At 57.7% G+C, this 12,356-nt stretch overlaps 4 protein-coding genes across 5 annotated transcripts in view; 2 read left to right on the top strand and 2 right to left on the bottom strand.

The window, feature by feature from the left end:
• The window catches only part of GGTG_05578 (hypothetical protein), a gene marked incomplete at its 5' end in the record, with an annotated part of 2,889 nt that extends 1,470 nt beyond the window's left edge, over positions 1-1,419 (top strand). The window contains one exon of the mRNA XM_009223382.1: positions 735-1,419. Within this exon, the coding sequence (XP_009221646.1) occupies positions 735-917 (183 nt within the window). The 3' untranslated portion in view covers positions 918-1,419. The remainder of the gene's footprint in view (positions 1-734) is intronic.
• On the bottom strand, positions 1,076-3,336 carry GGTG_05577 (eukaryotic translation initiation factor 3 subunit E). Its single transcript, XM_009223381.1, has 2 exons — positions 2,697-3,336; positions 1,076-2,599 (listed from the first exon to the last, which is right to left on the bottom strand). Exons 1-2 carry the CDS (start codon positions 3,117-3,119, stop codon positions 1,685-1,687), a joined length of 1,338 nt encoding a protein of 445 aa, XP_009221645.1. The 5' UTR covers positions 3,120-3,336; the 3' UTR covers positions 1,076-1,684.
• An 81-nt stretch (positions 3,337-3,417) lies between these two features.
• GGTG_05576 (hypothetical protein) lies at positions 3,418-4,664 on the top strand. Its single transcript, XM_009223380.1, has 2 exons — positions 3,418-4,115; positions 4,238-4,664. The coding sequence occupies exons 1-2, from the start codon at positions 3,663-3,665 to the stop codon at positions 4,286-4,288; spliced, it is 504 nt and encodes a 167-aa protein (XP_009221644.1). The 5' UTR covers positions 3,418-3,662; the 3' UTR covers positions 4,289-4,664.
• GGTG_05575 lies at positions 4,551-11,951 on the bottom strand. Of its 2 annotated transcripts, none has more exons than XM_009223378.1 (2): positions 9,410-11,951; positions 4,551-8,949 (listed from the first exon to the last, which is right to left on the bottom strand). In XM_009223378.1, the coding sequence occupies exon 2, from the start codon at positions 8,671-8,673 to the stop codon at positions 5,089-5,091; it is 3,585 nt and encodes a 1,194-aa protein (XP_009221642.1). In that variant the 5' UTR covers positions 8,674-8,949; positions 9,410-11,951; the 3' UTR covers positions 4,551-5,088. The 2 variants fall into 2 exon arrangements, with proteins under 2 accessions (XP_009221642.1, XP_009221643.1); XM_009223379.1 differs by having other exon boundaries at positions 4,551-8,740.
• Between the last annotated feature and the right edge of the window lie 405 nt (positions 11,952-12,356).

Raw genomic sequence — 12,356 nt, 5'->3', positions numbered from 1 at the left:
AAGGTCCGAAACAGAGTACAGGATAAGGATACAAAAAGATGGAGAGACCAGCGAAGCCAAGCAAAACGAACCTTTCCAAAAACAAAGCGAGGGAATAGACGGCGATAAGGAAAGGTGAAACACATGGCTGCCGCCCGCCCGCACATTCATATAACCCGACCTGAACAAGCCCACGCTTTTACCTTGCCTTTTCATGTTTGGGCCGCCAGTACGCGGAAAGCCGGAAATCCTCTGTATAGGTCCTTAGCTCCAGAGAGAGAGAGAGAGAGAGAGAGAGAGAGAGAGAGAGAGAGAGAGAGAGAGAGAGAGAGAGAGAGAGAGACAGAGAGAAGAGAGAGACGAGAGAGAGAGAGTAGAGAGAGAGAGAGAGAGAGAGAGAGGCTAACACGAAAAAAAAACGCAAGTGCCGGCTGCGGCCTGACGGGCGCCAAGGACAGCTACGGCGACGGCTTCAACAAGAACGGCGGCGGCGTCTACGCGCTGCAGCTCAACTCGGACGGCATCAAGGTCTGGTTCCACCCGCGCGGCAACATCCCCTTCGACATCAACATGGGCAAGCCGAACACGACGGGCTGGCCGAACCTCATGGCCAACTTCCCGTCCAGCAAGAGCTGCAACGTCTCCAAGATGTTCAAGAACCTGTCCATCGTATGCTATATCTTTTCTCCTCCTCCTTCTCCTCCCTCCTCCTCTCCACGGCTCGTGTCCTGACACCGGAAAACCGGTACACACAGATCATCAACACCACCTTTTGCGGCAGCTCCATCTACAACTGGAAGGTCCAGACCGAGGGCTGGCCGCAGTGCCGCTCCGCCAAGGGCGGCTCCTGCGAGGCCTACGTGGCCGCCAACCCGCAAGCCTACAAGGAGGCGTACTGGCTGTTCAACTGGGTCAAGATATACCAGGAAAAGGCATAGCATGTGCTCTCGCTCGTTTTGTCCTGCCCCTCCTCTACCTTGCTTCTTGCGCACCGTTCCTCAGCATATAAGGTGGGTGCGTCCCGACACTCGATACCACTTCGTCCGTGGCAAATTAGACAAGCATCATCACACAAGCAAAGCGTCGCCCGGCTTGGCTCTGGTGGCGGCGAATGAGAATAGAATCGGACCAACAGTGGCCTAGGTATTGAACATTCAGTTATGCTTGATCCCAACATATCCCCTAGTGCTCAGTCCTAGACTGCCTACTAGACGACGAATGATACTGAGAGGGAAGCAATATTATCGCTAGTGTCCATCAGAGACCAAGACCAAATACTGCCAACGAAGGGGCTTCACTTGTGTGCGTCGTGCTGTTGTCATAGAGCCTATGGAAAGCCATGTTGTCATTGAAACAGGAAGAGACCCCAAAACCCAGTGTATTGAGGGACAAAATAAAAATAAAAATAAAAAAAACCCAGAGCCCATAACACCGTCCGGAATGCAATTCCTATAACCTGCCCACCTTCCAGAAGAAAGAAGGCCAGATACTTGCCTCCGGGTTTGCCCAAGCAGGGCATCACATCTAAACGCCGGACCTTTTTTTCTTTCCCATTTGTTGTCTAGGAAAGTGTATGCATGGTCGTGAGAGCTGTGGCGGAGGGATATTGTTGGCTAGTCGGGGACAAATAATCCATTGTGCATTACTGTCCCTCGCTTATTTCTTGTCCATGTTCTTGGACTGCCGCCTCATCGTGACCCTCCTCCTAGCGAGCCACGGCCGCCGTCAAGACCTGGGTCCTGAAGAAGCCGCCCTTGGTGCGCTCGATTACTTGCTGGTAGACGCTGCTGTTGGGGTGGTTCATGATGACGGTGCCCTCCTGGAAGTCGATCTTGGCGTCGAGGCGCGTGTCGCGGATCAGGTTGACGATCCACTTCTCGCCGTCGTCGACGTTGAGGCCGAGCTGCTCGCTGAGTCGCTTGAGGTCGATGCGGGCGTGGATCTTGCAGTAAGACTCGAAGAACAGATGTCTTGCCGCGTCGACAAAGGCGTCCGTCGTCGAGATGAGGAAGAAGTCGGTGCGCAGCACCTCCTCGGCTCGGGGAAGCTGCCGCCGCGCCTCCTCAAAGTCAAAGTCGATGTAGAGCGCCCGCACAAAGTCGGTGACGGGGTCCGAGTACTCGTATCCCTCCTGCTTGACGACGCGCACCACGTCCTTGAGCTGCTTCTGGTGCATGCCCGTGTTGCGCACACGTCCCCTCCCGGCAATCACGACGACGGCCAGGTAGCGCAGGATCCACGGACAGCTCGTCATGATGGTGTTGATGTAGTTGGGGGAGAAGAGCATCTCGAGCAGCGGCTCGCGTGCCGACTCGTCGTTGAAGAGGGGGAACAGAGCCCAGTGAATCAGCCAGGTGCGGTGCTCCAGCTGCGCGAGCGGGTTGCTAAACAGCCTCGAGTCGATGCTTTCGCGGACCGTCTTAAGTTCCTCCATGGTGCCCTCCCAGTTGCCGCTGAGCATCTCCGACGCCAGCCTTCCCCACGTCGCCGCCGAGACCTTGTCGTTGTCGGTTGACAGGACGCGGAACTGGTACAGCAGCTCGGCGGCGCCCGAGTAGTTGCCGCAGCTGTACTGGAAGTTGCCAAAGTCGTAGAGGGCGTCGACCATCTCGATGGTCACCTGTTACGGGGAAAGCAGACATTCTGTTATGAACCGAAACTCGCGCGCTGGACAGGTTGCGGCACGCTAAATCACGACAAAAGGAGAGCGGCCTTACCTCGTGCTCCTTCTTAAGGTACTCCAAGTTGGCCACCTTGTCGCTCCGCAGGTTCCCCGTGACCTCCTCGTTGTCGAGCAGATCGCGCAGCTTGTTGACCGACTCCTCGTACTGCTGCAGGCGCGCGATGACCTTTTGCCTCTTGTCGGCGAACTCAGCGGGCGGCTCGCCGATGCCCTGCAACTCGCAGTACAGGTTGGCGACGTAGTCGGTCATGTTGGTCTTCTTGAGCAGCTCGTACTTGGCCTTGGTGATCTCGAGCGCCTTCTCGGCGTCCTTGGCCTCGTTGGTCTCCTCATCGTAGCACTGGTTGCTGCTGAAGTCCAGCAGCGGGAAGATGAGGTGTCGGTCCAGGTGGCTGACCAGCTTGGGCAGGAGGTCGAACTCGGCGAGCGACTCCTCGTCCGTTGTTGGCGCCGCCATCTTGGGGGGGGAGGTGGTTTGGTGTGGGATCGGCCGTGCCCGCCGTCGGCTAGCCGAGGTTTTTTTTTCGCAGGGCCGTCGTTCGGCGGCTGGTTAGGCCTTTGCAATGTCGTCGTCGCCGCCAGAGCCTTCCTGGCGCTGTTTGTTGTGGTAGGGTCGAGCTGGGAAATAGTGGGGGATGCCGACTTTCGTGGGGCACGCCTGCGCTGGCTGCGATTTTTGCAGCAATCGATTTTTTTTGGTGCGGCCCCGCAGACTGGCGCCCACTGATTCACTGCCTTGGGTGCTTGGGATGAAAGCCGCGACGGAATGGTGGGATATTCCGCCGCCGATAATTTTTCTGCCGTTTGGCGGTGAGGATTCGTCGCAGCCGCAGCTTCAGGATGGCACCAACTGCTGCATCACCAAGCGGGTGCTGGCAGCGGGAGAGAGGGCACGAGCGATTTTAAAGGAGAAGCCAGCCGACAGCCCAGCAAGACCGTCCCTTCGCGCCGCCCGTCGACCCGACGCTCCCAGATCGCCACGCCTCCCCGAACCCAAACAATGGCCGCCTCCCGCATCCTGCGCGCGCTCCCCGCCGCCCCTCTCAGCCTCGCACCAGCCTACAGGCTTGTCATCGCAACACCAGCGGCGAGACGAACATATAGCGCCGCGGCAAACACGACGGCAACGATCACCGATACCCCCACCGCCACCCCCACTACCACCTCCGCAGCATCCCCTCTCCCTCAGGCACCGCCGGCGGCGACGCCGAGTACCGCTGCCGCAACGCAAGTCGACGCGAGAGCCGGGAGACGTGGGGAGCTCAACTACTTTGTCGCCCGCACGCCGTCCAACAAGCTGCCCATATACGAGGACACACAGAGAGGCCCCAGGACCCTGCTGAGGAAAATCGAGGGCAACAGCGCCGCCCTCAGGCTCGAGTTGGTGCGCCTGCTGCAGCTGGACGACGAGAAGGTCTTGGTAAACCCAAGGACGAACCACATCAGGATAAAGGTGAGATTACGGGCAAAAAGAGACGAAGAAGAAAAACAAAAAGGAACCGCGCTCGACTACTTAGCTATATTTGATCCGAAACGGCTGCTGACCACGAGGAAAATCCCGTCCTCCATCCTTAGGGCCATGTCAAAGCCCAACTGGCGCCCATTCTGCAAGAAATGGGCTTCTGAAGACCCGTGGTCGCGAGATTCCGCTTGTTTTACATCTGGCTCGAGCAAGAGAATGTACTAAAACCAACGCATAACATTGTGTACTATAACGAGGAAAGGGGGCACGGCTTTTGGAGTATAACGGGGCTGATATCAAATCCGATCCATAATCAGCTGTCGGGCTGGACAATCCAGCCAGATATTCACACTTCGACACCCAAATGCGTAGCGTAGCCGAAATACCGGGCAGACCAACTGCACCGATCACGACTTCACTGACAAGTCGAGAGAAACCCTTGCCGTTATGCATAGATATAATCGTCCGGCCCATAATGGTGCTATGAACGTAGGCAGAGAGGCATACGAAGAAAATGTACGCTGTATCATATACAATCACGAAATGGCGGGAACTAATAACACCAGGAACATATCTCCCCTTCCGCTCGTTCACTCGGCAATGAGGGTACGATAGATAAGTAACAGCCGAAGGTGAACGAAGGAGTGTTCCAAGAAAGAAAAGAAAAGCGAGAAAGGAAATCAAAAGGCAAACACCCTAAGCACGAGCAGCCTTTCCCAGTCCGATCGGAATCATAACACGGCCTATTTAACCCCACGATACACCAGAAACAAAAAGGCCGACACCGTTATATCCATACGCCCCGATGCCAATTTCTTTTTACGAAGCAAAAGAGCAATCGTCTCAAGCATACTAGCCAATCCCACCCGCCCGGGGCTCAGCTGGGCGGTACGACCCGGGGAGTGTTGGCCCCCAGGCCCCGCGTTACCCAGAAAGAGGCGCTAGCCAGACATAACTGCTTGTATCAACAGTCCTCTAGCGCAGCATAAGCAACGAGCTGTTGGAGCATCCCGTGACTAGTCCACTCCGGGTGTCGCATCGCCAGCAATTCAAGCAGGGTAGATCGGCTAGGCAGCGCATTCGGCGGAATCGATCCCATGGGGTCCGATGGGTCTCGTGATTTCTCTGTCAGTCGCCTGAGCAGTGAGATGGCTAGCACGACCATGTAAACGAGCTCCATCGTCTTTTCCGTGTGTCGAGGCTGTGGTTGCGGTGCTACGGCGCCCCGGCCTGACCGTTGGTTCCGCTGTGGGGGTGGGACAACCATCTGTGCAGTTTCAAACTGGCGACCTAACCTCTTTACCAGATGGATAAGATTCTGCGAGAGACCGTTTCCGCACGAGAGCCAGCTGCGGGTTACACCAGAGTCTTGACCAGGTGCCAGGGCGGCGAGTGTCTGAGCGGCGAGAAGGCCCTGCATCAGGACAGGCCTGCGCGCATCAGACAGGGGTGATCGAGACTCCATGTTGAAGTCTGGAATGACAGAGACTGCCAATCCAAAAGACCGAGTGAGCAAATCGTAGGCTGGCGCCTGGGATGCCTCACTGGCGTATAAGCTCGCAAAATGGTCCCGGTTTTGCTCTTTGCTGACGAGGAGCTTCGCGAGTGCGTCCACGGCCGCTGGCAGATATGGCTGGACTTTGGGCTGGTAAGGAGGGAAGACGAGTTGGTCGCCAGTCAGGCAGGGCGCCGGTGCCGGCGCGAAAGCCAGCAGAAACTGGAGGAAGCAGAGCGCTTGTTCCTTCCCAGGTACCTCTATATGTGTCGAGATGTTGGAGAGAATGATAAGGGCATCCTTCATGAAGTCCAGCGTGTTGGCTTGGGTCCGGAGCAGCATATTGCGCGTGCCCAAGTAGCGTATTATGACGCAAAAGAACTTGACGACGGACTCGTCCGCGAGTACTTCCCAGTTGGCTTCGCCAAATGACAGGTTGCGAAGAATTGTCGTAATGCATATCAAGTGGTCCACGGCTCTTTCAACCTCGTACTCGGGAGATCCGACAGGGTAGACCTCGTGAACGCCTGTGTTTTCGAGCCAGCAGGCACGAACAACATCTTGGTACGGTGTTATCAGTACCTCGTCCGATACTTCGGCCGTATTCTCCACCAATACCTCGATTTGGTCTTCGGCGCATTCCAAGAGACACTCTACCAGCTCGTCTGTCCGCCCGAGATCGATCTGCAGATGCGGCCCCGAGGACTCGGCAGCCGTGACCATGGCGAGGGAATCAAGTGCATTGCGCACCTCGGCGCGAATACCAGACTGAAGGCTGCGGCATAGAGCGAGGATATCGATATTTCCCAAGACCTCCACAGGGGGCACGTCGGGAATCGTTTCCAGCAATTTCGAGGCCAGATCATCCCAGGCGCCGACAGGAACTCCGCCATGCGTAACATGCCCGTGGTCTTGGTAGTGTCGCTTGAGAGGGAAGTATGTGTCAGGGTCCTTCTCCGGCGGCGGAGGGGCGGTCATGAGCTGATGCTCCAGTTTCACACTCGGATCGTGTGGCAATGGACCTGATGTCGATGTCCTCGGCGTCTTAACAGCACTCGGAGAGGGGTGCGCGAAATCATCGTGAGTCGGTGTTCCTTGGATGCTTCGAGACAGGCTGTTTCGCGAGTGACCTTGCATCGCGTTGGGCTGCGGTTGAGGCTGCACAAATCCATTAACACCTGGCTGCGGCATCTGCTTCATCGGGGTCATGACTTGGGCGTGGGTCATGGCGGGATGTTGGCCAGGCTGCTGCATCATATGTCCGGGCGGCATCTGGCCGTGAGACATCCCTGGCCTCGTCGGTGTTCCGGGGGTCGCAACCTGCATTCCAGCCTGCTGTCCCTGGTGTTGCTGAGCCTGTTGCTGTTGTTGCTGCTGCTGTTGCATCTGTTTTGCCCTGCTGGTGGACCATGCGTCTTCGAACTTCATTAGGTTGCGCTCGTATATGACGCGGAGTTGGTTCGGAGCCATTGGCATCTGAGCAGGATGGAAGCCGAGAGAGTTTGAGATGCTGCCCCAATAGTTGTTCTGATGCGCCGCGCGGAACCCCCCGTGTTTTGCAACAGCCTGGCGCAAGTTCCAAAGACTGACAGGCCGATCGCCAACTATCGGATTAGGATCGAGCGGGAACCCTTTCGAGCTCATGAACTGGCTCAACCTTTCCATAAACTGCTCCGGTGTCGGCTGCCCGCCGCGCTGCATCGCCTGCTGCTGCTGCGGGGTCATCACCTGCCCGGGCTGTGGTCGCATAGGGCTAGGTGCCATCTGGCCATTGGGCATCTGGGGCCTACCCATCATCGCGCGGTTCTGGTGCATGGCTTGGACGGGCATCTGAGGAGGAGCCTGCATTGCTTGGGGCTGCCCTTGGGGGGTCTGGGGCGGCATGGGCGATGGCTGTATCGGTGATTGCTGGACAGGCGATGGGGGCACCGGCGACGGCCGAGTCGGCGACTGCTGTGGCTGCGAGTTAGGCTGTTGTTGCTGCTGGGCCTTTGGCTGTTGTGGGGGCTGCTGGAGTTGCGGTTGCGGCTGTTGATGTTGCTGTTGCTGGTGTTGCTGCTGCTGTAGCTGTCGTTGCAACTGCATCTGGTGGTACATGAGCCTTTGAGGATCCATCACGTTCCTCGCCTGCGACATCTGCTGCTGTTGCATATGCTGCATGTGCGACATCTGGCCCGGATTCATCTGCTGCATTTGTCCGGGGAACATCTGACCCATCTGCGGCGGCATTTGCCCCATTTGGGCCATCTGCTGCGCCATATGTGGTGGCATCTGACCCATCTGCTGTCCCATCTGTCCCATCTGCTGAGGCGCCATCTGCCCCGGGAGCTGTCCGGGCATCTGCCCACCCATGTGACTCGGCGAAGGTCGCACGGGTGTCGGACTCGCTGCATAGTGCTGGTTAAATCCCTGGGGGAAGGCACCAGGAGGCATGAAGTTGTTCGGCTGAGGTGTGCCCCCATGCTCCGACGGTGCTGGGGACGCTTGGGAACCGAAGTTTTGTGCGGCGGGCGAGTAAGGATGCGGTGAGGTGGTCGAGACTCGCTGAGGCACGCTGCCAGGTCGCATTTGGTTGCTCATTATGGGAGATGGCGTCGCGTTTGCAGAACCATTCTGCTGGAGGTGTGGGTATGGCGACGGCTGCCCGGGACCCGGAGTCTGCTGCTGCTGTGGGTAGTTTGAATAGTGCGCCTGCTGTGGCGTCTCGGACCGCGAGGTCTGGGCCATGCCTGGGGCCGGCCTGGGCGATCCTGCGATGCTCTCGTCCCTCGGGCGAGGTCGCTTCGAGGGTATGACCGAGTTGGTTTGATAGACAGGGTTCGGGAACGATGGTGATGAATTGCGCATCGCGCCATTTTGCAGGGCGAGCATCTGTTGAGGATTCGCGAACTGGGCGGCGGCGGGATTGAATTGGGCCGCGTTGGCCATGTAAGCTGAAGGGTCGATCATGACGCCGGTGGTTTGCGAAGGGTCGTTGAGGTGTGCGCCAAAGCCATTGCCATTGTGGTTGGGGACGGCGGAGGCGGCGGAGGCGTCGTTCATCCAGGAGCTCATGGCTGGCGGACGCGAAGGCTAAAAGGTGGTGAGGAGGGAAGAGAGGATGGCCGAACCCATCTGGCGACTACGGGGCCCCGGGGTTAGCAGCGACCATTGGAAAATGAATGCCGACGATGGGTATGGGTGGTATAGTGTCGAAAAAGGATGGGTAGTGGCACGGCAGACGCTTGTCGCGATGGAGTCGTCGCGCGCGTCGCGAATGTGTGTGGTTTGTTGCGGTGCTATGGGGGCTTTTTTTTCTGGTTCTCTCTACTGCGATCGGTGGTTGGGGCGCTGGCCGGGGGGAGGGAAAAGGACCCGTCAGCAGCACGGTCGCAGCAACTCCTAACAAGCAGCAGGGGGTGCGAAGTGGGTTGTGCGCGTGCGCGAGCGTGAGTGTGGGCTGGGGTGGTGGCAGGCGGACTGAGGACAGAAGCAGGTAGAGCTTTGGCAGACGCAGGCTCAGACTCAGGCCCAGCCAGTCTCGCTCAGGCTCAGAGCCAGCGGGTGCAGTGTAGGGCGAGGGAGCAGGGCAGAAAATTTCGGCGCGTGGTCGGTCAGAGCGACCACGACCCGTCGGGCCAAAGCAGCAGCAAGAACAGCCAAGGCAGGCAATCAACCATCAACCACCACCACCATGCAGCAGTCGTCCCATCAGACGAAAGCGTCGAGAACGAAAGTCACGGGGCAGAGGATCAACGGCATCGCATCAAAAGAACAGGGGACGACGGAACGAGAGGGCGGCAGGTCTTACCTAAGGCGCGTTGTGGATGGACTGAACTGTGTAAACCCGTGAACCGAGAGAGTTGCGCTCTTGCTGGTCGCTGCTGTTCCCGCCTGACCTGTACCTCTCATGGCCATGAGCGCTAGTCTCACTTGGGACTAGCTGAAGTTAAGCGAAACGAGTTGGTAGCACGAGCGGCCAATGACAAAATTGCTAGCGACCATGTCTCGGCTCCACACTTGCGTTAGCCAAATCGCTGCTGCTGCACCAGTCGTGTTATGTTCGTTGCCAGTCCAGACCCGTTTGTTGACCTAGACGGCATCCTGCCAGCCTCCACCAGGCTGTCGTGGAGAGCGCGGCTTGACGCGACGTGCTGCGAAACCCGCTATCGGCCAATTCTGGCGATAGCTGCAACCAAAGCAGCGGCCACTTGACGGCTGGGCTGTCTCTTGACAGAAGGACGGACATGCCGTACAACTAACTAGGCTGTTCGACCAGCCAAACAGAGGTTTAATGCGGAAGCAAACATTCCTTGGTTTCCTCGTTTGATTCTTCTTCTTTTCCAACATGCAGCTGAAGAACAATGATTATCCTTGTTCTCCAGGTTGCCCCTGCATTTGGGACGGGCAATGGCGTGGACATGGGGAATGGGAGGGCGAGGGCGAGGGCGAGGGCAATGGGGACGACGTGGCGGCCGATGACTCCATGGCACCGCAATCTCGATTCCTTTCGAGGATTCCTGGGGGTGGATACCACCGAATAGGAGTGTCAGCGCTCGCAACCGTCATATCCGACCATCACTTTGCTTTGCAAAGTCTCGGTCGCCGAGCTGACTTTGAATGCGAGTGAATAGATGTCCGCCCAACACCCGCAGCAAAACACGGCGATATTGTTTCCCGGATCCTCGCGATGCTAATCGGATGTAGTCAAGCTCCATGCCGGCTCCTGGTGTTGCCCTAACGAACAGCCAGGCGAGTGGGACCGAGGCGGGCGACGTGCTCGGCGAATAATTGCATTGGTTCGCCCAGGCTACTCCAGAAGGCAAGCCTGTCGGTCCAACTCTTGACATCGGCGCGAGGGGCCCAGGAAATGTATCCCTCAGGCGGACACGGATCGATGCAGGCGAACCAGCCAACGAAGCGGCGGCGCAATTGGCAATCCTGGGGTCAAGTCCAAAGTCCCGCTGGCAGTGTCGTCGTCGAGTCTGGCAGTGCGAGCATCGGTAGCGTAACGCCCAACTTTTTTCTTGCCAACACCAAGAGCCGAGATTGAGGGAAGAAAGACTGGAGGGAGACCTGCGTCAACCGCCCGTGGTCATCCTGTCCAAGCACCTTCCCTTCTTGCCGCCAGGTTGGCTTGGTGCCTCAAGAAAGTCAGCCTCGTGGCTCTTTGACATAAGTGGCTTTCCTAGGACAAGCCCAACAACGATGCATATCGTCAAGTAGCTTTGCCAACGAAGGAGCTTTGGCAAAGGCCAGGGACAACTTTCTCGCCGAGAGCAGTGATGAAAGGATCCTGGCGCCCTGGACAGCTGCAGGCCGACAGTCCTGCGCCATCGATGCCTGGCTGACCGATGCACGTCGCCACTGCATGCAGCCCGCCTGGAGGGCTTCGTGCAGGTCCCGGCGTTGGTGCTGCGCGCCTTCTCGACTGTTGTGGCTCGAAAGCATCGGGCCCGCCAATAAAACGGGCCCAGCGACCAGGGGCCAGTCTCGGGGAGGACGAAAGTGGATTGGTTCTGGTTCCAGAGTGTTTCCATTCGTGCCGGCGTTTGCGCGATATGACATCCCGCTACCCATCCTCGAAACCCCCCAGCAGCTGACCAGCGGGAAAAGGGGAACCGGCGGAAGAGAGGGAGAAAGAAAAATTGGTCGCCGATGGCTCTCTCTTGCGTCTCGCCCAAGTGCCGCAAGATTTGGACCCAGGCATCCCAGCCTAGCCCCAAATGCGACCGGTGTGTTGGCAAACTAGACCCAGGCTGCCGCTGCTTTGTATGAGGCGTCGTGTGGTGCTTGGATAGGACGGCCCCATGCAGGTCACCAACCCCCCAAAACCTGGGTTGGCACGCCCAATTGCCTGGCCCGCTTGGAGCCATCGTCATTCAACCCCAGGCCTGGAAGGGCGGGGCCCTAACTGAGCGGCCGAATTCTGGCCACCCCCCGTTTGGTCGCATGTTCGCCCTTTTTTTCTTTTTTTTTTTCTTCGTTGCGTTTTACTGCTGCTTTTTCCCGCTCGTGATTCATGTGCCTCCGATCGGGTTGCGGAATTCTGGAGCACCCGGATATCGATGCGCTGCTCATATGGTCGCTGTTGCTGTAGGGTCCATCTGCGGCGCTAGAACGATGGCAGTCAGGGCTCTGCGTATGTAAGCGATTCCTCAAGTGGGAGAAATAGAGCGCGACTGGGCAACCAGCACAAGAGCAGAAGAACGAGAGATGGCGACGAGAAGCACAACAGCAAAGGGGGAGGAAGGAATGGGAACAGAAAAAGGATGGATGGGAGGAGAAGAGGGAAGAAAAAAAAGCGTGCGGTCCTGTGCGAGAAAGGGCGAGTGACGGGGGGTAGTTGGGCTTTTTGTGAAGTGAAATCAATACCGGCCTTGGGTACCTGCTCGGCTGTTCCGGGCTGGTCAGGTCCAGAGTCACTAAAAAATCTCCGCATGAGACAAGGGAAGGCAAGACATGGGATGCCACGAGCCATCAGAGCAGACTGTCGAACTACGTTCGCTTTTTCCATACACAAACTACCAGGAAAACGGGTAAGCTTAGGCCAGCCGACCCCGACTGTAAAAAGCTTTCCAATTGATCTTTCTTCCCAAGCCGCCTTTGCCCTGGGCATTCTTCTTGCTGCCCCTCGCTCCCTCCCTCCCCCAGCACCACATTCCTTCGTCCATCGTCTTGGTCCGTCTGCCTGCCTCCAACACCACGCCTGTAAATCCTCCCTTTCTCTTCTCTTCCCCGTCCCCAAACGGCAACAC

Source organism: Gaeumannomyces tritici, assembly GCF_000145635.1.
Source record: "Gaeumannomyces tritici R3-111a-1 unplaced genomic scaffold supercont2.3, whole genome shotgun sequence".
Taxonomy (NCBI): domain Eukaryota; kingdom Fungi; phylum Ascomycota; class Sordariomycetes; order Magnaporthales; family Magnaporthaceae; genus Gaeumannomyces; species Gaeumannomyces tritici.
Note: the sequence above shows the minus strand (reverse complement) of the source record. Positions and strands in the feature narration are given on the sequence as shown.